This window comes from Kogia breviceps, chromosome X (genome assembly GCF_026419965.1).
Source record: "Kogia breviceps isolate mKogBre1 chromosome X, mKogBre1 haplotype 1, whole genome shotgun sequence".
Classification (NCBI taxonomy): Eukaryota; Metazoa; Chordata; class Mammalia; order Artiodactyla; family Physeteridae; genus Kogia; species Kogia breviceps.
This window is the reverse complement of record NC_081330.1, coordinates 101,675,682-101,700,456: the sequence shown is the minus strand read 5'-3', so window position 1 is coordinate 101,700,456 and position 24,775 is coordinate 101,675,682. Positions and strand designations below refer to the sequence as shown.

General features: G+C 46.7%; 1 protein-coding gene across 2 annotated transcripts in view; it reads right to left on the bottom strand.

The window, feature by feature from the left end:
- SRPX (sushi repeat containing protein X-linked) overlaps positions 1-22,782 on the bottom strand; it is a 110,611-nt gene extending 87,829 nt beyond the window's left edge. The window contains exon 1 of one of the 2 annotated variants that reach the window (XM_059049887.2): positions 22,495-22,782. In XM_059049887.2, coding sequence (XP_058905870.1) covers positions 22,495-22,585 — 91 coding nt within the window. In that variant the 5' untranslated portion in view covers positions 22,586-22,782. The remainder of the gene's footprint in view (positions 1-22,494) is intronic. The other variant, XM_059049886.2, reaches the window with a different exon arrangement.
- Positions 22,783-24,775: the final 1,993 nt, after the last annotated feature.

The window sequence follows — 24,775 nt, the reverse complement described above, 5'->3', positions numbered from 1 at the left end:
CAACTAAGCCCGTGCACCACAACTACTGAGCCTGCACTCAAGAGCTCACGAGCCACAACTACTGAGACCGTATGCCACAACTACTGAGCCTGCGCTCTAGAGCCCATAAGCCACAACTACTGAAGCCTGCACCCCTAGAGCCCGTGCTCTGCAACAAGAGAAGCCACCGCAATGAGAAGCCCACGTACCGCAACAAAGAGTAGCCCCTGCTCACCACAACTAGAGAAAGCCCGTGTGTAGCAACAAAGACCCAACACAGCCAAAACTAAATAAATAAATAAATAAATAAATTTTTTTTAAAAAAAGATCCTGCAAGCCATGTGCTATGGCCAACAAAGAAAAAAGAAAAAAAAGAAAAGTGTGGAAAGAAAGTTGAGAGCAGATGAAAAACTCAGTGTGGTATCGTTGGTTGTGAGTGGATTAAAAATCCAATGTGGTGTCTTGAGAGGTGAGGTTCTGCAAACAGCACAGTGCCTTTCTAGAAGACTTGGAGTAAAACAATGGAGTGGGATGCTAGGAAGCCTCATCCACCTCTGCGACCATCCAGCTGTGTGCCTGTGGTCAGCCCCACCACCTCTCAGAGTTTTGGGTTCTTCCTGTTTAAACGTGGGGTCGGTGCGATCTATTGAAGATTTTCAAAGTAAGAAACAGGCATTGTATCAGAGGCAAAGACTTGATTTCAAGAGTGTGGGCAGGACTTCCCTGGTGGCACAGTGATTAAGAATCCGCCTGCCAATGCAGGGGACGTGGGTTTGAGCCCTGGTCCGGGAAGATCCCACATGCCACGGAGCCACTAAGCCCATGCGCCACAACTACTGAGCCTGCGCTCGAGAGCCCATGAGCCACAACTACTGAGCCCACGTGCCACAACTACTGAAGCCTGCACACCTAGAGCCCATGCTCTGCAACAAGAGAAGCCACCACAGTGAGAAGGCCGCGCACTGCAACGAAAAGGAGCCCCCACTCGCCACAACTACAGAAAGCCCACGTGCAGCAATGAAGATCCAATGCAGTCAAAAATAAATAAACTTTAAAAAAGAAAACAAGAGTGTGGGCAAAAGGGTACAGATGAGGAGGGAGATGGGACTGATAAATGACAGTTGCTGGAGAAAAGGAGAGAGGGTCTCAGATACCAGGGTTGGATGCTCTAGTTGAAAGGAGCATCATTCCATCTTAGACTTCAAGCAAGCCTGATTTATATTCCGAAAGTGTTTTTCTAAGCTAATGATGAATTACATGTCAACATTGTTGGTTCACAAGACAAGACTTCAAAAGAGCCTATTAAATTGGGGTATTTGGCTTTGTGGATGTTTTCAACAGAACTTGGATGTTAACACTAATGTTGTTTTCTGAACCTCAGCTATCACTGAGGAATTATGCTGCAGTCATTTTCAGATGTCTGCTCAAAATAAGGACGTGTGACTGGTTCATCTGTGATTAGAAATAGCTTGGGTGGTGTAGGAAGCTGAGCTAATTACTGTGCTAGGGCCACCTCGTACATGACCTGCACAGAGGAGCCACACACTTCCTCATACTTCACTCTTACAGATAAGTGTCTATACTTTCAGTTGTGTTTTAAAGCTGCTTACCAATACTAGTGCCCAAAGAAAAGCAATTAATTGAAAAGTTTACCAAAAGCCTCATCTGCATGAAAGATTTTGTTATACTGACTCTCTCCCAATTCCACAATTTCCATTTCTCAGACTGAAGGCAGGATTATTCAATCACTGCTCAGATGAACTATATAATAAAGCAAAAGAAGGACACATAGCATTTGATGCATAATCATTCTGCATGGTTATGTTCCTTTAATTATTAACATATATTTGTTGGCATTACCTCATGAGAAAAAGGCTTTGGATGGAACTGGGTTTGCTTAAAGGAACAAAAGTAACTTATACCTGTGTCAGATACAGATACATGATCCTTTTGCACTTTCAGTGTGACTCCATACAATCAGTATTCTCCATTTTTAAAATTATGATTCCTTTCTTCTCTCATCCTGGTAGATATATCTTTGGAAAGCAGAAAGTGTTTTCCAGTGATAATCATTTCTCTAAATCGTAATATTTATAAAACCTCATGCAAAAGAATTTTTACCATCTGCAACAAAGTCAAGTCAAAAGTTATTTATCACAGTCTAATAATCTACTTGGTACCACAGTCAAGAAAATGTAGGAAAGAAAGAAAAGAAGAAACAAAAGAGAGAGAGAAAGAAGGAAGGAAATCATCTGTTTGACCACCATGAAAATGATCATGTAACTTTAGAAAAACAGGTCACAAGATTCCAATTCCAGGTAAGATGGAGTAATCACACTCCACCTCGTCCTTCCTACCAAATGCAACTAAAAAACCTGAACAAAGTGCATTGCACAGCTATCTGAGGACTCTGAAAAGTAAACATTAGCAGGCAGACTGGAGAAGAAGGCAGAATTTGAAGTACCACTGAATTGGTGGTGACGTTCCCCTGGGAAGAACTCAAGTCAGCCCAAACACAGAAGTGGACACTGGATGCTGAGAGAGTTCCAGAAGAATCTCTCTAGCTCTGGTTCAAAGAGTGGGAAAGAGGATTCCTAATGCTCAGAGAAAGTGGGGAAAATTCTCCAGTTTTTGCTTGTTTGCTTGTTTGCTGTATTTGTTTTCTTGTGTCCCAGTCCCCAGGTAATCTTGTGGTGGCAATGGGCAGCTATAGCAGTAGCAACATGGGCCTGCAGGCACCTAAGACTCTGGGTAAGGGAAACTTTTCTTATTGGAGAAGCTGTGGTCTCAAGAGGGTGGGGAAATCACCCATGGCTTTTTGCCCTTCTCTGTCTTCCCCTTGCTTGGTTTATTTTTCTCAAGCTTTTTTCTCTATTGTTCAGGGGACTGTAGGACAAGATCAAAAGGTCTAACATTCAAGGCATCAGAGTTCAAGAAGGAGAGAAGAAAGACTGCAGCAGGATGCAGCTAAAGCAGTACTTAGAGGGAAATTTATAGCATTAGACACTCATATTAGAAAAAAGGAAAGGTCTCAAAACAATAATCGCAGCTTCCACCTTAACAAATTAGATAAAGAAGAACAAAATAAAGACAAAGGAAGAAGGAAATAATAAAGGTAAAGGCAGAAATCAATGAACACAATAGAGCAAAATCAATCAAACCAAAAGTCAGTCCTTTGAAAATATTCATATAATTGATACAATTCTAGCAAGACTGACAAAGAAAAAGAAAGAAAGAAATTACCAATATCAGGAATAAAGCAGGGGATATCACTTCAGGTACTATGTACAACTCTACACATAACTTTGACAACTTAGAGGAAGTGGACCAATTCCTCAGAAATCACCAACTACCATGAATCACCCAGGATGAAATCAATAACCTGAATAGTCTCCAAATATTAAAGAAATTAAATTTTTAGTTAAAATCTCCAGGTCCAGATGATTTCACTGGTGAATTCTACCAAACATATATAGAAGAAATAACACCAATTCTGCAGAATCTCTTCCAGAAAGTAGAAGAGGAGAAAACATGTCCAAACTCATTTTACAAGGCCAGCATTACTCTGATGCCAAAACCAGATAAAGAAATCACAAGAAAATAAAACTACAGGACAATCTCTGTCATCAACATAGATACAAAAGTCCCCAATGTAATATTACCAGATAAAACTCAGCAGTACATAAAAAGAATAATATACCAACATCAAGTGTTATATACACTGCGAACGTAAGGCTGGCTTAATAGTTTAAAAAAATCAATCAATAAAAGAAATCAATCAATGTAATCTATCACATTAACAGACTAAAGAAGAAAATTCACATGATCATACAATTGACACAGAAGAAACATTTGTCAAATTTTAACATCATGACAGAAACTCCCAGCAAACCAGGAAGAGATGAGAACTTCCTCAACCTGATGAAGAAAATCTACAAAAAGCCTACAATTAACATTATACTTCATGGTGAAATATTGAGTGCTTTCCCCCTGTGGTTGGGAATACTGCAAAAATAAATGCAAATAATAATCCACTCTCACCACTCTTATTTAACATTATATTGGTTGTCCTAGCCAGTGCAACAAGAGGAAGGGAGGGAGGGAGTGAAGGAAGGAAGGAAGAGAGGCAGGGAGGGAGGGAGGGACGGAGGGAGGAAGGAAGGAAGAAAGGCATATAGATTGGAAAGGAAGAAGTAAACTTGTCCCTATTCACAGGTGGCATGATTATTTATAAAGAAAATCCTAAAGAATCTATGAAATAACTCCTAAGGTTAGCAAGGTTGCAGTATACAAAGTCAAAACACAAAAATCACTTGTATTTCTATATACTAACAAAGAATAGTCAGAAAATGAATTTTAAAAAAATATCATTTCCAATAGCTCCAGAAAACAAAATACTTAAGTATAGTTGACTCTTAAACAACATGGGTTTGAACTGTGTGGGTCCACCTTTGCAGATTGTTTTCAATAAATATATGGTCGGCCCTCCTTATCTGTAGGTTCCACATTGGCTGATTCAACCAACTCCATATCATGTGCTATGTTTCTGAACTGTGGTTGGTTGAATCCATGGATACGGATTCTGAGGATATGGAGGGCCTACTATGGGACCTGAGCATCCACAGATTTTGGTATCAGTGGCAGGTCCTGGAAACTAATCCCTTGCAGATACCAAAGGATGACTGTATAAATCTAAAAAAGCATATAACAGACCTGTATACAAAAAACCTCAAAATGCTGATGAAAGAAATAAAAAATGATCTATATAAATGGAGAAATAACCGTGTTGGTGGATTAGGAGATTCAAAATAGTAAGGATGTTATATCTCCCCAAATTGATTAATAGATTTAACATAATTCCAATCAGAATCCCAGTGGGCTTTTTGGGTAGATGTAGACAAGCTTATTCTAAAGTTTATATGGAATTTTTAACCAAAACAATTTTGAAAAAGAAGAATAAAGCTGGAAGAAGCACACTACCCAATTTTAAGACTATTTACGAACCTACAGTAATCAAAATAACGTGGTATTGCTGAAGGAATAGGCACACAGATCAATGGACCAGAATAAAGAACAATCAGCAAAAAAACCTGCCAATTAATTTTTGAAAAATGTGCAAAGTGAATTCAATGGAGTTTATTATATGTCAAGTATACCTCAATAAAGCTAGTTTTTGCTTTTTTAAAAAAAAAAAAAAAAAAAAACCTGTGTAGGGACTTCCCTGGTTGTTCAGTGGCTAAGACTCTGCGCTCCCAATGCAGGGGCCCCGGGTTTGATCCCTGGTCTCAGAACTAGATCCAGTCCTGCATGCCGCAACTAAAGATCCTGCATGCTGCAACTAAAGATCCCGCACGCCACAAAGATCCTGTACATGGCAACGAAGATCCCGCATGCCGCAACTGAGACCCGGCGCAGCCAAATAAATAAATAAATAAATTTAAACGAAACAAAATAAAACCTGTGTATTCCTCTGGTTTTTTTTTTTTCATTTTAGGAATTTCAGGACTGTTAAATGCATGAAGAGGGCCTTTGGGATTCATAGAAATGGAAAATTATCTTTGATACTGCAGCTGTTCATCCAAGCTTCTTTATCCAAATTTAGAAACTAGATGAAAAATATTCTGTTACTTACTCCTCATGTAATCAGTGTCCTTAATTAAGCATTCAGCATTGAATTTAACATTAGGTACTGGAGAAAAAATAATATATGAAAATATAAAATAATCCACTTCAGATTACAAATGAATTCAAAGTAAAAATTAAGGTCAAAGTAAATCTCTTAGGTATTGATAGTGCCAAGGAACAACTAAAGCCCTTTGTTAAGGGGCACAAATGATGCAAGTTCCTTGAAATGAAAGGACATAAGGACACTTGAGGGCAGAAAAAAGTAGGTAGTGGGAGTTTGTTTAGGGAGACCTAAAAACCAGGCTGGCTTGGAAAAGCATGGTGGGAGACACCCACGTCCACTTGAGCTTACAGTAAATGACCTGCCTCAAATTGCTAGTGGCCAGTGGTTACCTAACAGTCATGGTCAGCAATTTGTGGGTGTCTGTCACGTAAAGTCCAGTGAGGGAGAGAGAGAAAATGGCTAGTCAGCCGTCTACAAGGAACAGAAATGTGTGCAAGTTGTTTTTTGGGAGTTCTAACCATAACTTATATTTGCACAGTGCATCACAGATCAGAGAGCAGATGGCATTGTTCACATTTGGCAGACAAAAGTAGGACCCGGGTTGGTCAAGTTTATCCAGCTAGTAGGTGAATAATGATGTTGAGCATCTTTTCATATATCTTCTTTGGTGAAGTGTCTGTTAAAATATTTCCCCCACTCTTTAAACTGGGTTACCTGTTTTCTTATTGAGTTTAGAGAGCTCTTTATATATTCTGGATAAAAATTCTTTATCAGATATGTCTTTGCAAATATTTTCTCCAGTCTGTGGCTTGTCTTTTCATTCTCTTAAATTTGTCTATCAAAGAACAGAAGTTTTAAATTTGGATGAAGTACATTTTTTTTTTACTTTTTATAGATCATGCTTTTGGTGTCATAACTCAGAAAGCCTTGTCTAACTCAAGTTTGTAAAGATTTTCTCCCATATCATCATCAAGAAGTTTTATAGCTGTAGTGTTATATTTAAATCTATGATCTATTTTGAGTTACCTCTTCTTTAATAAAGTGTGCCTTTGATGAAAATAAGAGAGAGAAGTACTAGCGAGTAAAGAACAAAGGTGATGCCAGCACCAGTCAGCATTGGAAAATGAACCTTGGATATTCCCAGGACTACGCATTTATTCCGTCCTGTGGACTTGCAATGAATCTGGGCATGCCACATTCTGTAGCTAAACAGCCTAATACATTTGGATAGCTAACCTGGGGTCCAGCAATTAATCAGAATGCTCCCAGGAAACATCCTGGGAAATTAAGCTCACATTTCCAATACACTCTTCCAAACCAGCTCTGTAGTGGATTGCTTGCAAAGTTGGCCACCTACAATTCCTCCCATCCTGCACATGTATACCACTCTTCCCATCTTAAGAGGTGGAATCTATCCACTACCACCACCACCCTGAAAGCAGGTGTGCTTTGCAATTTGCTTTGATGAATAGAATGTGACAGGAGTTATGTGCCTAGGCCTTAAGTGTCCTGGCAGTTTTGGCTTTCATCCCCTGGGAATCCATCTGCATGTTAAAAAGTCCATTTACTCTGCTGGGGAGAAAGGCAACTGTGTGGGGGGAAGAGAGAGAGAGAGAGAGAGAACATAGAGAGTAGGAGACTGCAAAGAGGTAGAGAGAGAGGCCCAGCCGTCGCAGCCATTCCAGTCATCCCAAATGAAGTGCCAGACATGGGAGGGGAGCCATCTTGGATTTGCCAGCCCCATATGAGCGGGCCCAGCCAACATCACATTAAGCAGAGATGAACCATCCCCACTGAGCCCTGCCCAAACTGCAGAACCATGAACAAATAAATGGTGGTTGCTGTTTTAAGCCACTAAGTTTTAGGATGGTTTCTTACACAGCAATAGCTGACTGAAACACTCCTCAAGCTTCCTAGTAGAAGTCTGCCTTACAGTTTGCTTCCTAACCTAGACAGCTCTATTCAGCAGGCATCAATTCAGCAGTAGAAAGAACTTTGAATCTTGGGTTAAGTTCCAGCTGAGCCATTATTTGTGTGAATGCCCCCAGAAGACTCTAAGATAAGGTGCAGGTGGTTCATTTGGGAGGCATCCCGGGAGGCACGATCACAATGACAGACTGGGGAAGAGAGGCAGGGAAGGGAGGAAACTCAATAAATGTACCGCTGGCTGGGCAACCGCGGCTCCATCCTACTGGGGACTCTTCCTCCCTCTTTTGCATCCAAACCTCAGCTTTATGTAATTTCTTTCCCCATTAAGGCTACTCTTCCACTTTTAACTTTATTTCATCCAGGAAAAGAAAATAATAGTGGTAAGGTGGGGGGCTGGTAAGAGAGTGACCCCCGCCAGGCATGAGGTCTCAGAGATGTCCTTGCTTCTACAGCTGCTTCACCTGAGAGAATGTTCCATCCTCCATTCAAGCTCTTTTGCACAAGACCCCATAGGGACAACTTTAGGCAGAGTTGATGGTACCCACCGTCCCCAGGCCCTCTGCCTTGAATTAGCAGAGACAATTAAGACAGCATGTGGCTTGTGCCATTTTAATTTTGGTCATATTTTACACAGCCAACAAAAAGAAAGTTAAAAGGATAACTTTTATAAATGAAGGCATTACCCTTGTCCAAGGGAAATTTTTTCCCCAGTTTAGTCTCCTTCTATTATTTAATTTTTGGCTCATTGTCTAAAGCTGGAAAAGAGGCAAAACAGGAAAAAGTCACGCACCTAACTCTGTGGAGATCAGCACAAAGCAAAGGCCCTCAACAGATGCCAACTCCGGTTCCCACCAAGGGCATTCCCGAAGCCCTGGAGGCCAACTGTTGGCATTCAACACAGCCAGAACCAAAAAAAAAAAAAAGGTCTAGCCTTTAAAGTAAAACCAGACAGCGGAACAAAAGCAACAGCGGACATGGTCTTCCAAAGGCTCAACTGTCCTCCACAGAGGTCAACTGAAACACAGTCAAAATCCAAGAAAGCAGGGAGGCTGCAGCGAGGCCTTCAGCATCCTGATCGAGGCACTGGATGAGGGAGATGCTGAGGCTGGATTCGAGCTCCCTCTTGCTCCACATTCACACTGGGGGGCCATCACATCACCTCTGTTTCCTGACAAACGTGGTGCTTCTGCTTCTTTACAATTCTGCTCAGAAGGTGAAACCACATCAAGAAGCTGCCTCACGCTTCCCTGGTGGCGCAGTGGTTGAGAGTCCGCCTGCCAATGCAGGGGACACGGGTTCGTGCCCCGGTCCGGGAAGATCCCACATGCCGCCGAGCGGGCTGGACCCGTGAGCCATGGCCGCTGGGCCTGCGCGTCCGGAGCCTGTGCTCCGCAACGGGAGAGACCACAACAGTGAGAGGTCCGCGTACGGAAAAAAAAAAAAAAAAAAAAAAAAGAAGAAGAAGCTGCCTCACCTCCATTTAAACAAAGACACAGAAAAGATATGGGCAAGAGAACTCGGGGGATTCCTCTCACCTTCAAGCTCGAGCCTCACTGCCACTGGGATTTTCAAACTAAGTGACAGCACAGCATTGACAAACTCTCTGACGGCAAAGAAATGAAAAGCGTTCACCTGCAGGTCCAAGGCTGTGACACCACTGGCCCTGATAGCAAAGGAGAAAGTTCTAGAATGAAAGGGAGGGAGCTGAGCTCTGAGAAGGAACGCACAGCTACCCTGGGCTAAGAGGCTCTGTCTGGGGACAAACCACCTCCTCAGATCTGAAAGCTTCCTGAGACTTTCCATGGACAGAAGGAGGGCCACTCCCTGTGGGCAAGGGCACCAGCAAAAGCCACTTGGGCCGGACTGACCTGGAAAGATGGGTTCGGGACCTGCACGAGGCAATTCTGCAGAAGAGGAAAGAAGAGTGTTCTGAAAAGAGACAATGTTTAGAGAGAAATACATCCCAACGGCTGTTCCCAGCTTTCTTCACATTTTAATACACAAAAACATTGCAAAGAACACAACGTTTACAACAGCCAAACGTTGGTAGCTTTCAACTGGAGGAAACGTCTTCTAACCAAGTAGGCACACAGCTGCCTAGCAGGCCAGAAGTGGGACAGATGGTGTTACCCAAAGATTTTTTTTTTTGCGTTCTTTCCCCTCTTTAGCCTTCAGTGCTCACTGCCACCAGTAAATGCTTCAGGACATTCAATGTCACCTTCCCAAAGGTCCTGTCCTGAAACCCAAAACACGGTTCCCTTTAAAAACAACAAATAAGAAACACTAGTCTATTAAGACGCTGTGAGAAAATAACTTGGAAAGGTCCACACCAGTGGTTCTCACATTCGAGAGAACCTAGAGAGTTTGCTACAACTCGGTTGCTGACCTACCTTCCCCCAGGCCCAGCTTCTGATTCAACAGCTCTGGGGTGGGGCATGAGAATTTATGCATCTATTAAGTTTGTAGGTACTGCTGTTGCTGGTGGTCTGAGGACCACACTTTCAGATTCTGTGGTCCTTGTTGTTTGTTCCCTCCCAGAGGGGAGCAATTACGTTAGCATATCGATGACCCTGAGCCATCCTGCAGTAAAGAAACCTACGGGACTTCTTTACCATACATTCGGCTGCCCAGAGAACATCTATGAATCTCTCTGGGAAGCAGCGCTTCAAGGAAGCCACTCTGGGAAAATGTTCTACCAGGGATGGTCCTGACCAGCAGAAAGATCACAGGCTCCTGAAGGAACAGCCACCGGCAAGAGACAGATAGCCAAGTCAAGGCCTCAGCAGCGATCGGGGTAAGGGGCAGTGACGGGCTTCAGGCCACACCATATAGCAGGACTGGGGCAGGGCAGCAGGTCTGGAGAGGCCCGAGCCTGCGGTCCAGAAACCCATGCAGCATCCAGGAAGTCTCAGGAGGTAGCCAAGGCCAGTCAGCCTACAGCTTTGGATCAGGACCCTAGGCCTTGGCCAAGAATTGGTGAGAATAAACAGGGTCCCAGTTTCTAGAGGCTATCAGGAGGTTACCAAGCCTCAAACAGAGAAAATGAAACACCCAGTTATCTGTCAGATAAATGTGTCCAGGGCTAGTTATAGCATGCTGCCCTAGGCATCTTAAAAGACCCCCTGACTAAGGCTAAGAGGAGTCCCGAGCTGAGCCTCATGGTGAAGGAGCAGGGAGCCCCAAACACCTAGGGGTCTTGTTAAAGGGAGGCTCTGATTTCATAGGTCTGATTTCTACATGTCTGTAGAGCTCCCAGGCCAATCAGGTCTCAGTCTATACTCTAAGTAGCAAGGCCCTAATTAAAGGGTTGGCAAACTTGTGTCAAGAGCCAGAGAGTAAAACTTTCAGCTTTGCAGGCCATATGTTCTCTGTCACAACTACTCAACTCAGCCACTTATCACCAAGTAGCCACAGACAACACCCAAACAAATGAGTGTGGCTGGGTTCCAGTGGCACAGATATCTAAATTCCAGATAATTGTCACGTGTTATGAAGTAGTCTTCTCCTTTGGATTTTTTTCAACCACTTGAAAATTTTAACACCATTCTTAGCTCACTGGTCATACAAAACCAGGAGTTGGGGTGCTATGTGGCCTGGCAAGACTTAGTTCGCAGACCCCTGCCACAGACTGCTGCCCTCCACCCCAGGTCTGCCAAAGCAAAACACACAGAGGAGGGGGGATCAGGGAAACCTCATTTCACCAGACTCCCTGGGTAATCCCGATGCAGCCTGTCCAAATCTTGGGATGGCCCAAAAGTTCGTTTGGGTTATTCCATACCATCTTATGGAAAAACCCGAACAAACTTTTGGGCCAAGCCAAGACCACTGCTGGGCTGGGAACTATGTATTCACTCAAAGCCCTGAAACGGTGGGAGGGCCCCTCTTTTAGTGCTAACGGTTCAGTCTTCCTGACTTGCCCAGTTCGGGGGAGTTTGGGGGGCTTCACGTGAGGGGGGTGTGCTCTCCTGACTTCCCCATTGGTGTCAGTCTCATCCATCCTCCAAGGGGCTGCCTTCTCCCTAAGCCCGGCAGCGTCGGTCTCTGGCACAAAGATGTGTAGCCCCTGTGTCTTTAAGGGTTGGTCAGTTGCAGGAATTCTCAATCCCAGGACAGGGTTTTGCTAGAGAGGCAGGGGCCACCCTAATCACACTCGTGTGGCCTTTCTTAAAGAGCTGCAGTTATTTCTAAGCTGCAGCTGAGCTGCTGGGCAAAGGCATGTGAGGACCCTATTACCCATCACCGAAGATGTGCTTTGCTACTGCTGGCCGCACTCCAGGCAGGAGGACTTCAAAGGAGATGAAGTTGAGGGCCCCCAGAAGAGTTGGGTTTGTTTTTGACTTAGAAGAGGGAGCAGAAAACGAAAGTCTGTACACGCTTATCTCAGGAATGTCGGGGACTTAGGAAAGGAAGTCTAGAAGATGCCATGATGACAGCAAAGCCAAGGGAAGAAGGGAGAGAGGAGGGGAGGACGGCTATTGGGCGGCCCTTATAAACAGGCCAGCCACCCCGTCTTGGTAAAGGGCTGAACTCACCCAGCGGATCAGTCCTTCTCAAATTTCACTGTGTATAAGAATCATCTGCGGGACCCTGTTGAAATGCATGTGCTGATTCACTAGGTCTCGGGTGGGGCCTGAGCTTCTGACTTGCTTGCTTTTGGCTCCCAGGTGACCCAAGGATTCAAGCTCGCGAGGATGCCGCTGACACGCAAGCACAGCTTTTTGTTTTGTTTTTCTTTATAATAGAAGCAAGCTGTCAAAGCACATGGCGCCCATAGCTCTTTCCTACCTGGGGCTGAGCTACTAACACCCAGGACTGCAGCACAGATGGGTGTCCAGGGAGTTGTCTACACCAGAGCACCCACCATCACACCCATCCAAAGAGCAGGTGGGGTCTCACACCCTGCTGCCCTCCACTCTTTGAGTCTTGAGTTCTGGGCCTGCCCCTCTATCCTTTTCCTACTCTGCACAAAGTCTGTCCCCTGACCAAGCCCTGTGCCCACGCATTACACGTGCCTAGACAAGGCATCTTTTTCTAATCCACCCAAAGGCAACTTATGGACTAGCCGTGCCCTGCAGCCAGCAGTGAGAGGGCGGCAGGCATCCTTAGATGACTCTCACCAATATGCTGCCACAGCTGGCAGCACAGACACTGCTTTGTCACTCAACCCTTGAGTGGATGCTGTTCATGAACTGAGCTTTCATGACATCACTTAACCAAGAAGACAGATAATCTCAAGAGCTGATAAAAATGTAGAGAAATCAAAACCATCACACACTGCTGATGGGAATGTAAAAGGGTACAGTCACTTTGGAAAACAGACCGGCCGGTCCTCAAATGGCTAAACATAGAGTTACCATATGACCCAGCCATTCCACTCCTAAGGATCTACCCAAGAGAAATGAAAACATATGTCCACACAGAAACTTGTGTATGAATATTCACTGCAGCATTACTCGTAATAACCCCAAAGTGGAAACAACTCAAATGTCCATCAACTGATGAACAGATAAAATGTGGTCTGTCCATACAATGGAATATAATTCAGCCATAAAAAAAGTCAAGTACTGATACCTGCTACAATATGGATCAATCTTAAAAACATTATGCTAAGCAAAAGAAACCAGACACGAAAGGATACTGTGTGATTCCATTTATATGGAACGTTAAAAATAGGAAAATCTATAGAGACAGAGAGTACTTCCGCAGTTGACTAGGGCTACGGAGAGGGGGTGGGGAGTGATGGCTAAAGGGTGTGGAGTTTCTTTGGCGGGTAATGAAAATGTTCTAAAACTGTGATGGATACACAACTCCGTGAATATACAAGTCACTGAAGCGGTTTAAATGGGGAAATGGTACGGTATGTGAATAATATCACAATAAAGCTGTTAAAAACAGCATGACATATCAGCTGGGGTGCTCAAAGCAAGTGGCATAGAGAGAGATCCTTTGGGACCTCGACCAGAGGTGGCAAGGGCTAGCTCTGGGGCAGCAACTTCTCAGAACCCCGAGGAACACCCAAGCAGCCCCGGGTGTGAGACTCCGAGATTGCAGCCAAGTGTTGGTATGAACAACCACGTGGAAATACACCAGGGCACGGCTCCGTGAGTGCGCAAGGTACCACTGACCCTTGCCTGCCTATCCCTGGCGCCCGGCCCGGTGCCTAATGTGTAGTGGCCGCTCAGAAACTGAACTCTGTCCCTACCTGTGGAGGAAAGGGAATCCTGGAGTCGGCGGACTGAGTTCTAAGGCCAGCTCTGCTTCTAACTCCCGGTGTGACCCCAGACAAATCCCTTCCACTTGCTGAACCTCAGAGACTCATCACTGAGATGTGGGGAGTTCCGTCTCGGGCGCCCTCCCAGGCTGAGATGCCACATGAATTAGGTGGCCCGTGCAGGGGAGCCTGGATGTGGATGAGAAACTCCTGTGGGCATCTAGATAGAGCCCGAGACACCCAATCAGCAGTCCCGGCCACAGGTGTGCTTCCTTGCAGATTTCACCGAGACCCACCGAGAGTCCCCAGGGGGCCAGGCTCCCTGCTCGGCCACAAGGACACAGAATGAACAAGACCCCAGTGCCTGCCCACGTGGCTAAGGCCGTCGGGTCTGTGAGTAGCTCGTGGTGAAACAGTATGATCCTCCTCTTTGAAAAGCGGACTTCGAATCGAAATGGAAACGGGATTTCAACCTCAGATATTTAAAGGAACCGGAGCCTTTGTGTGACAAATGCTGAGTCAGTGGCAACAAGTCTGTCGGAGTTCCTATACAGAACGGCCACACTGGGGGCAGAGTCTCAGAAGGCCGGGGACATGGCCAGGCCACCGCTTCCTCACCACTCCACCAGGGGCCTGCCAAAGCTCGGCTCAATTCTCGCTCGCCCCGTGGCCCTCATTTAACCAGTGTTTTGGAACATTCTTGAATCCCTGGGACTGGTAGGGTCATCAGCTCAGCCACCCACACAGCTAGCGGCAGGCCAGAGGCATTCAGCAGAGGGTCCTGGGCTGCGCTCGGCATGGAAGAGATAGATGCTCATCAGCCATAACTGGGCAGACGCTGCAAAGAGCCAGTGACAACAGGGGAAAGAGCATGGAACCCATCACACAACAGGTCACTGTAAGAGCAGGGCAGAAGAAACAGGGCAATGATCTTTCAAGGCCAACGCAGAAAGTCCACCCCCAAATTCTATGTTTGGATCTATTACTCATTTAAAAAAAAGCTTTAAAACCAATATACTCAATTTACAACACCAAACCTCTGGGATAATCCAAGCCACTATGTCCAAACCCATTTATCTTCTCCCTGGAGAACAACGTATAAAGAGGCATGCAGTATGAGCTAAGGATTACGGGGCAGTGAATCACTCAGCTCGGGAATGACGGCTCCAGAAGTTTCTGAGGCTAGAGTGTTGCCCGTAAGACCCAGGTGCAACCAATTATCATCCTGGCAACTTGGGAGCTTAGCAAAGCTACCAGTGACTTTTCTCTCAAACAAGCTTTATCCTTAAATCTTTTATCTGAAAAATGCTGCCCCCTCCCCCCAAAGTCCCTGGTGTTTCTAAGTCTCCTAGAATATTGTCCTAGGGTGATTTGAAATTCAAGAGCCTCAGCAATTAACTCTGCCCCGACTTGTTGCCTGTCCAAATGGATCTTTCGTTCAGAGTCCTGCAAATTGCCTCTGATACCTCGCATTTCTTTTTCTTTGGGGATTAGCAGCTTGGAAATTCTGGTTAAATCCTGCAGGGATATTGAAATAGAATGTGTTGATTCCCTGTCACAATTACCTCCATCATTCAATCAACCCACAAATATCCATTAAAGATCCTGCCCCAAGGCCCAGACACTGTGCTAAGTGAGGGGTACAAGTTGGGAGCCCAGGCCTGCAGGGAATTACCACCTATGATTATGACTGTTTTGTTTGGTGTCGATTTTTAAATGAGGAGAATGGGAAATTGTACCACTGGTTATAATTCAGGAGGTCACCTGATCATTGGTTCAAAGTTTCCCTACTCTGGCAACTTCATCATACTTTCTATGCTGACTTTTATGCCCATTAAGTGCACATTCTCTCAGAGAATTCACAAAAGTATCGGGTGAGTAGTGAATTGGAATTGGGATAGGGCCTTCTCCCCAGAAAAAGAACACCCACACAGATTTTTGTCTCCAACTTCAAAATGTTCTTAGAGAAGGAAGCCCAGAGACACCCTGCATTAACCTTCCTTGGGCCTGTAGTTGTCACTACCACCGGCATCAGCATCACTCAACATCATTCCACGATCTCTGGGCCCAGGGTTTCTGCGTGGCTCCTCTCTGTGCTTCCCAGGGCTTGTCGACCCATCTGTGTTATAATATTTACCCCCATGGATAACCTGGTGTCTATTTCCCCACAAGACAGAAAGCTATTGACAGAAGGAATTCCCTACCTTTTTCACCCTAGTATTCCGTGCACTCCATCCTTCCATGTCCACTTTATTTTTCTTTATTTTTTTATTTTTTAAGGTTCCGTTTTATTTTATTTTTATTTTTACTTTTTTAACATCTTATTGGAGTATAATTGCTTTAAAATGGTGTGTTAGTTTCTGCTTTACAACAAAGTGAATCAGTTATACATATACATATGTTCCCATATCTCTTCCCTCTTGCATCACCCTCCCTCCCACCCTCCCTATCCCACTCCATGTCCACTTTAAAAAGAAAGTCTCTGGATAGAGCCAAGGTTCCAGGAGAGAAGGCATAATTCAAATATCCAAGAGAAAGATCCAGGCTTAAAAGACCCCATAAACAATGGCCAATAAAAGCCGACAATCAAGAAATCACACAATCAAGAACTGAGGACTAATACAACATTGTAAATCAACCATACTCCGATAAAAATTAGAAGAAAAAATAAAGAACTGAAGGGCTGGCTTGAGAAATTCCCTATGAACTGGAACCCAGGCAAGGCAATTATTCACACTGCTATTTGGAAATGAATCCTTAACCTGGGTATTGATCATAATTTGGCTGCTAGAATTTCAGACTATGTTACAATCTGGCAAAAGCCAACCTTCTTCTCGCGAAACTCAATCTTCACTTTCAATTACCCATTTGAGTTGCCTTCTCTCAAAGGGGAATTGATGTAGCACACATATTTGCGTTGACTAAGGAAACCATTCAACCCCTTTGGAAGGGGCTCTAGCAAAGCGGCCAACAAAAATAATAAATGCAAACTCCGGCTTGTGGCTGCAGTGTCTCTCGTCTTACAACCCCCAGCGGAGAAGGTTATTGCTCAAAGGGAGGGTGTTCATGGATTTAAAAGCAAACCTCTACAGCCAGCAAGGCATCGTCCCTGTCTATGTAGGTTCATGGTGGCACAAGCCCTATTTACCTGCACACGTCTTTCTCTCAGCTCCTCTGGCCAATGGTCTGTCACCCGAATTGCAGGGAACAATTAACTCGATAAGTACAAATATCCACTTGGCTCCAGAGTCTTGGCTAGGCACCGTGGGAAATACAGAGAGGTAAGACAGAGCAGTGCCCTTCCTTCATGAGCTCAGAATCTAGAAGTGTAAAGGAATGCATAGCTCATTGTAATGTATGGCATGTATGATAAATATCACAAGAGAGATATGAAACACTGTGGGTGTTTAAAGGAAGGCAGAAGCTGCCCCATCAAAGGATCAAGTAAAAGTTTCATCGAACTGGGGGGTGTCGCTGGACAATGGGCAGAATTTAGACAGACATGTGGCTGCGGGGAAGCATTCCTGGTGCAGAAAGCAGTAATCACCAAAAAGAGGGAAAATGGGACTCCAGGTCTATAAAAACAGGTAGTCTACTTTAGCCAGATTTTAGGAAGCCAGGAGAGAAGGACTGGAAAATTAGGCTGCGGGCAAATTGTTTAGTCCCCTGAAAACATCAGAGAACTTCCTAGTTAACTTGAGGACAGGGAGCAGCTGCCCTGTTTTTTAATAAATTTATTTATTTATTTATTTATTTATGGCTGTGTTGGGTCTTCCTGGCTGCACGCAGGCTTTCTCTAGTTGCGGCGAGCGGGGGCTACTCTTCGTTGTGGTGCGCGGGCTTCTCACTGCGGTGGCTTCTCTTGTTGAGGAGCACGGGCTCTAGGCGCACCGGGCTTCAGTAGTTGTGGCACGCGGGCTCAGTAGTTGTGGCGCACGGGCTTAGTTGCTCCACGGCATGTGGGATCTTCCCGGACCGGGGCTCAAACCCGTGTCCCCTGCATCGGCAGGCGGATTCTTAATAACTGCACCACCAGGGAAGTTCTGCTCTATTTTTTAAAAATTAATTTATTTATTTATATTTGGCTGTGTTGGGTCTTCGTTTCTGTGCGAGGGCTTTCTCTAGTTGCGGCAAGCGGGGGCCACTCTTCATCACGGTGCGTGGACCTCTCACTGTCGTGGCCTCTCTTGTTGCGGATCACAGGCTCCAGACACGCAGGCTCAGTAATTGTGGCTCACGGGCCTAGTTGCTCCACCGCATGTGGGATCCTCCCAGACCAGGGCTCGAACCCGTGTCCCCTGCATCGGCAGGCAGACTCTTAACCACTGCACCACCAGGGAAGTCCTGCTCTATGTTTTTGAGTAGGAGAGCAATGTGATCAAAACAGTACTAAAGTTACTTCAATTTTAAAAATTAGAAATAAAATTAAAATGTTAAAAAAAACGAAAACAAAAACAAAACAGTACTGGGCTTCCCTGGTGGCGCACTGGTTGAGAGTCCGCCTGCCGATGCAGGGGACACGGGTTCGTGCCCTGGTCCGGGAAGATCCCACATGCCGCCGAGCGGCTGGGCCCGTGAGCCATGGCTGCTGGACCTGCGTGTCCGGAGCCTGCGCTCCGCAACGGGAGAGGCCACAACAGTGAGAGGCCCGCGTACCGCAAAACAAACAAACAAACAAACAAACAAACAAAAAACAAAAAAAACAGTACTGAAGTAAAACTGTACTTAAAAGAGCAGTATCTGGCCAGAAAAAGTAGAATGAGTTGTTATAAGAGAGACTAAAAGTGAGAATGTTATAGAAATCACCGAAAAGAAAAGGGCAATATTTCAATTATGGTGTGAGGAAGGTTTGAAGACAGTGCTTTAGCAATGGTTTCTGGTGTCTCTTTCAGCTCACAAATCTGGGAAATGAGAGACAGTAAGAGCAGGATACTGTACTGAAAGTGTTATCAATAAGAAACTGCCCTGCTCTCCCCAGCATTCTCCTTTTTAATGCACAGGAATTTGTCAGTTGATTACATGTTTTAAACCCAAATAGAAATTTCTAGCCTAACCTGCTCCTGATGTGACTTTAATTGTATATCCTGAGCCAGGTGTTCAGTTCCTAATACTTATCTCCAAATGTGGCATTTTAAAAGACTGCTTTGGCTGGTGTGGTCTGGTTTGGCTTTTAGCCAACCCCACTCGGTTTTCCTGGCTGGTGAAACCACACTACTTTACCAGTTTTCTCCAGGCATCAGATTCATGGAGCCTTTCTTAGTGGCCATGGCATTCATTCTACATCTTCAGCCTTGCTTTCAGAAGGAGGTGCAGTGAACCTCCAAAATCTCAGATGTAAATGAGGCTTCAAGAGTTCAGGGCTTCCCTGGTGGTGCAGTGGTTAAGAATCCGCCTGCCAATGCAGGGGACATAGGTTCAAGTCCTGGTCCGGGACGATCCCACATGCCGCGGAGCAACTGAGCCCGTGTGCCACAACTACTGAGCCTGCACTCTACAGCCCGCGAGCCACAACTACTGAGCCCACGTGCCACAAGTGCTGAAGCCTGCACGCCTAGAGCCCGTGCTCCGCAACAAGAGAAGCCACTGCAATGAGAAGTCCGTGCACCGCAACGAAGAGTAGCCCCCGCTCGCCGCAACTAGAGAAAGCCTGCGCGCAGCAACGAAGACCCAAGGCAGCCAAAAATAAATAAATAAATAAAGAGTTCATTTAAGAACATAATAAAACGTAAATGCAAAGCAAAACCACAATGAGACAGCGCCTCACACCTGTCAGAATGGCTACTATCAGAAAGACAAGAAACAGCAAGTGTTGGCAAGAATGTGGAGAAAAGGGACCCCTTGTGCACTGTTGGTGGGAATGTAAATTGGTGCAGCCACTATGGAAAACAGTATGGAGTTTCCTCCAAAAACTAGAAAACTAAAACAGGATCTCAAAGATGTATCTGCATCCCCATGTTTATTGCAACATTATTCACGAGAGCCCAGTTATGGAAACAGTCTAAGTGTCCATGAACCAATGAATGGATAAAGAAGATGTCGTATACACATACAATGGAATATTATCCAGCCATAAAAAAAAGAATGGAACGTTGCCATTTGTGACAACATGGATGGACCTAGAGGGCATTATGCTAAGTGAACTAAGTCAGAGAAAGACAAATACCATATGATCTCACTTAATATACTGTGGAATCTAAAAAATGAAACAAACCAGCAAAACCTAAGCTCATAGAATACAGAGAACAGACTGGTGGTTGCCAGAGGGGAGTGGGCAAAATGGGTGAAGGGGATCAAAATGTACAAACTTCCAGCTTTAAAATAAATAAGTCATGGGATGTAATGTACGGCAATGGTAAGTATCGTTAATAATACTGTATTGAGAGTAGATCTTAAAAGTCATCACAAGAAAAAAGAATTTTGTAACTATGTACAGTGACCGATAGTAACTAGACTTATTGTGGTCATCATTGTGCAGTGTATACAAATATCGAATCACTATGTCGTACATAGGAAACTAATGTGTTATATGTCAATTATACCTAAATAAAAGCAAAAACAAAGAACAGAGTAAGAATCCTATCTTATAGGCATACAAATGCAATCCAACAGACAACTTTGCTATGAATTTTCCATACATTTCATGTGGGTTTTTATAGACACTGCGCCTTTGCTAGGCCGCAAAAGAATAAATCAGAGAGCCAGAAAAGCTGCATCAGATTCAAAGATGGAAGAACTCCAGAGACCTTCTAGAAGTGGGAATGGGAATAATTTTCTCTCTCTCTCTCTCTGACAGATTTGCCTTTAAATCTCAGATGTTTATATAAGTGGGGAGGGGAGATGCCGATGGGGCCCTAGATCCCCATCTCCCTCTTTCAGAGGTTCCTGATTCCAGGCCTCTTACCAGAGACACAATGTCCACTTGCTAAGAGACTGCCTCTGAAATGATCTTCAAAATCTCTGTCACCCAGCACTCAGGGTGAACTCAGCAGACATGATTTGCCTCGGGACCCACAGGCCTAGAGAGTCTCCCCTCCCCAGCCTTCTGAAACCTCTGGCTTGGACTGAAATCCCCTCCGTTGGAATCAACAGCCCCAGCAGAGCACATTTCCTGAAAGACCCCATTGGGACGTGCCAACCTGGGGGCAGCCTGCAGGCTGGTGCCAGAGGGAGCTGGGCCAACCAGGGCCAGTTCCCAAAAGTAGTGAGCGCCCAAGCTGGAAACCCACGATTCTGTGGGTGGCTGGGTCCTGGCAGCAAGCTACGCTGTATAAGGGTAGAAGCTGAGGGAAGGAGAGCAGAGTGCAGGGTGAGGGAGGGGAGGAAGGTCAAATGGAAAAAGAGAAGAGGCCCCTTGACTGAGAAAGGCTCCACCAGATACATGTACAGGCGGCTTAGAGACGCCTCCCAGGTCAGCAGGAAAGGCTGCTTCTAGCTTCTCAACTTCTCCCTCTTCTCCCTGTCCAGTACTGGCTTCCCCCTCCCCTCTAGGTTCATATTAACCCGACTCCTGCTTGGGGGGCGGGGGCACTAACCTGCCCAGGGAACAGGGGACTGGCACTTGCCTGGCACAGAGGATAAAGTCTCCTCTCCACTTTGCCCTGAATCAGTTCCTACCAAAAAGCTTAACACTTACAACAGTTCAAAACGCAAATGTTCCTGTATATCACTTTACACGTTTGTTTGATTCATTCATTCATAAGGGGATGTGCAAGGAATTTCCAGCAGCCATCCCTACATCTCCCAAGCGTGCTATCTGGGAACCCTCCCCCTCCATCCTTCACCCAGAACTCGGTAGGTTCGTTCGTTTCTCAGACCCCAGACTTAAACCGCCCACAGTGTTGAAAGTAAAGCCAGATATTTGCCCGCCACGTCACCCACTTTCCCATTAACACGAAACTAAAATGTGCCCATGGATTTCTTCTCCTTTCCGGGTCGACAGGGGTGCATCCATGTTCCCCAGCCTCCCCGAAGCTCTTTGCTATCTTAAGACTCTCGGATGAGGGAGTCAGCTGGAGCTTTTTAAAGGGCATCTCCAAAGGAGGTTTTGTCCACACCAGAAGAGTCCTAATAAGTACCAGGGTCCCCTTAGATGCTACAGACCACGCCCCCCAGCAACAAGAAGCCACACCCCCTGTCTAGCAGAGCCCGCATGTGTAGTCCTCTTTCCCTGGGGCTAACCAAGCGCCTGCCACATGTCAACGCTCTCAGCTGGCACCTCTCTCCCGGAGGTGCAGACTTTCTCGGAATCCCCAGCAGGGGGGGTTGGGGGATGCGGGAGAGGCTCCGCCCGGGCCTTCCACGAGAGTCTTTCTACTGTGGCTCGTGCCCTGCAGCCCCAGGGGGTGGCCTGGGGCCTCGAGTGGGAGGGGGTAGGGGCTCCTTCCAGCACCAGCTGCCAGCCACCTGGTCCCCGGCCGCAGGCAACTGTGTGAGAGGCAAAACTCCGGCGGGGTGAGAAAGTAACCCGCGGCCAAACTTCTCCTGGTCGCCTCCAGCGCCAACGAGGGTTTGACTGGTCCCCCTGGAACCCCAGGCGCAGAGGGTCCTCCGGCTCACGGCGCCCGGCAACGGGATGACAGTCCGCTCTCCCCTCCTGGTGCCCGGACGCGAGCCCCGCTCCGCGTTACCCGCTCCCCCGGGCGGCGAAAGACGAAGTCCGCGCAAACAAAGGGAGCCCCCGCACCACCCTCCGGACGGAGCCGAGGGTCCCGGCGCCCAGCTGGGGAGGCTGGCCCGCCGACCCTACCTGGGAAGCCGCGGCTCGGCGGGACTCGTAGCAGCAGCGGCAGCAGCGGCAGCAGTGGCAGCAGCGCGGGCCGGAGTGCGGGGCTCCCCATGGCGCGCCCGGCACTGCGCTCGGCTCGGCTGCGCGGCGCGCTTCCCGGGGGCGGGAGGAGACCAACCCGACCGAGGGGCTGCGCGCGGCCGGCGGAGGCCAAGCTGGAAAACTCCTCCTCTCGCCTGTCTCCCTCCCTCTCGCCCGCCCGCCCGCCCGGGGCCTGCCCTCCTTCCTCCTCCTCCCCGGAGCGCTGGCGCGGCTGGGGCTCCGACCCACCCCCCTCCTTTTGTGCCAGCGCTTCTTCTGGAAGCGGGGCTGACACTCCTGCACCCCCTCTGGGGGCCTGAGCGCGCCAGGGGCGTGCCCTAGTAAACTGGATTATCCTAAAATATCTTTTTGTTCCCCAATTGCGCGCCTTTTCACCACGAATACACACACTGGTGGCCGAGAAACACCTCCCAGATCCGGGGCCCCTACCACAATATCATCTGTGCAGAAAGCTGCGTGAGTCGCACGGAAAGAGAAGGGATGACCGAGGGGGTCCAAGAATGGCCCACCGCGGCAGGTTATTATCGCCAAGTTCGCGGGTTTGACCCTTCGGACCACGGCCCAAGTTCGGCGTCATTATGCCCATGCTATCCAAGACGGAACTACGCTTAGAAACTTGCCCAGGTTCATGGTTACGGGCAGAGCGGGGATTTGAACTTAGGCGTGTTGTTCTGCCGGCGCCAACGTCCTTGCTACGGCTTTTTGGTTTCTCTTTTGCAAGGGAATGAATCAAGAGTTCGTGCCGGCTGCACTGCAGTTTGGGATGGGGCTTGAGGTACTCTTTCTAGGGTCGGCTGATGGGCGAACACAAGGCCCAGAAAGTTCCCCGTCTCACCCACAGCCTCGGGAATCCAGCTGTTATAGTTTCCTGCAACCAGATTTCCCCATTTCCTGGATTGTTCGCAATCACCCCTAGGACACCACGATCAGCCTGGAGCCTCCACCCTGTGGCCTGGCGTCAGGAAAGTGTTTCTAGGTGCCTGCAGGACGGATCTGGTTTCTTCTTCGAGGCTTTCTCAATTTTTTTTTTTTTTTTTTGTAAACCCCTAAGGCAGGACCTCGCCCCTTTCCTGACCGAAGGAGATCTTAGCTAAGGCAGATTCCAACTAGGGCTGCTGCATTTTGTCGTGTAATATGGGCACTGCACGAAGGCCCCGGAGGAAGGAGCAAGTGGGTGCCAAAATCCAGCTGCTTCTGGGGTCACAAGAAGCCTGTGCCTTGGCAGAGGCCATGTTCATTGTGGAAGGGCAGCTTTCTCCTCGCCTCAGCAGTCTGGTCTGTTAGCTAGGCTTAGGGCCCTGGGAACATCCATCCAGAGGTTTTCGATTTTTAAAAAAAATCTAGATGGTGTGCTCTTTTCCCAATTCTCACAAAAACCTCGGCCTTGAACTTCCATCTTATCCTCTCCAGTTCCCCGGGGAACTTCTCTCCATCTCCCGCGGGTTTCTCCATTAACTGCTACCTCTTCAAGGATCCAACAACCCCTCAATAACGCTCTAATCACAGGACAATGAGGGAGGTCAGGCTCTTCTGTGGCCTCCATCACACCAGACTCTCCAGGGAGTGGTTCTCAATCCTGTGCACACACAAGAGTAACCTGGAGGAGCCTTAGAGAAATACCCTATCTGGACTCGACCCCAGACCAATGAAACTAGAATCTTTAGGGATGTGGCCTGGCATTTGAACAGATGGATAGTTTTGTGCCTCCATGCTCAGTGGTGCAGGTTTTAGAACGGGATAAATTCTAAGCCAGTGTTTCTCAACCCAGGCACTGTTGACATTTGGGGCTGGATTCTTGGTTGGGGAGGGTGGCTGCTCTGTGTGCTGAAGGATGTTGAGCTGCATTCCTGGCCTCTATGCCCCAGAGAGCAAGTAGCAAGCACTCGTTTTTCTCAGTTGTAACAACCAAAAACATGTCTCCAGAAGCTGCCGGATGTCCTCTGGCAGAAAAATTGGCCCCAGTCGAGAACCACTGCTGTGGGCCCCTGAGTAAAGGTTAATGGGCACCCCAAATTCGAGGTCCAGGTTAGTCTCTCCAGTGGCCTTCCTTTCCTATATCACCTCTGAAGCAAGCTTTGCTCACAAAACGCAGCACACATTCTATTATTGGGCTGACAAGGAACACCTGGTCCTCTCCTGTCCCCTGAATCTGGCTGAATTACAAACAACACCACATTCGATATTAGGAGTTGCTTTCTTT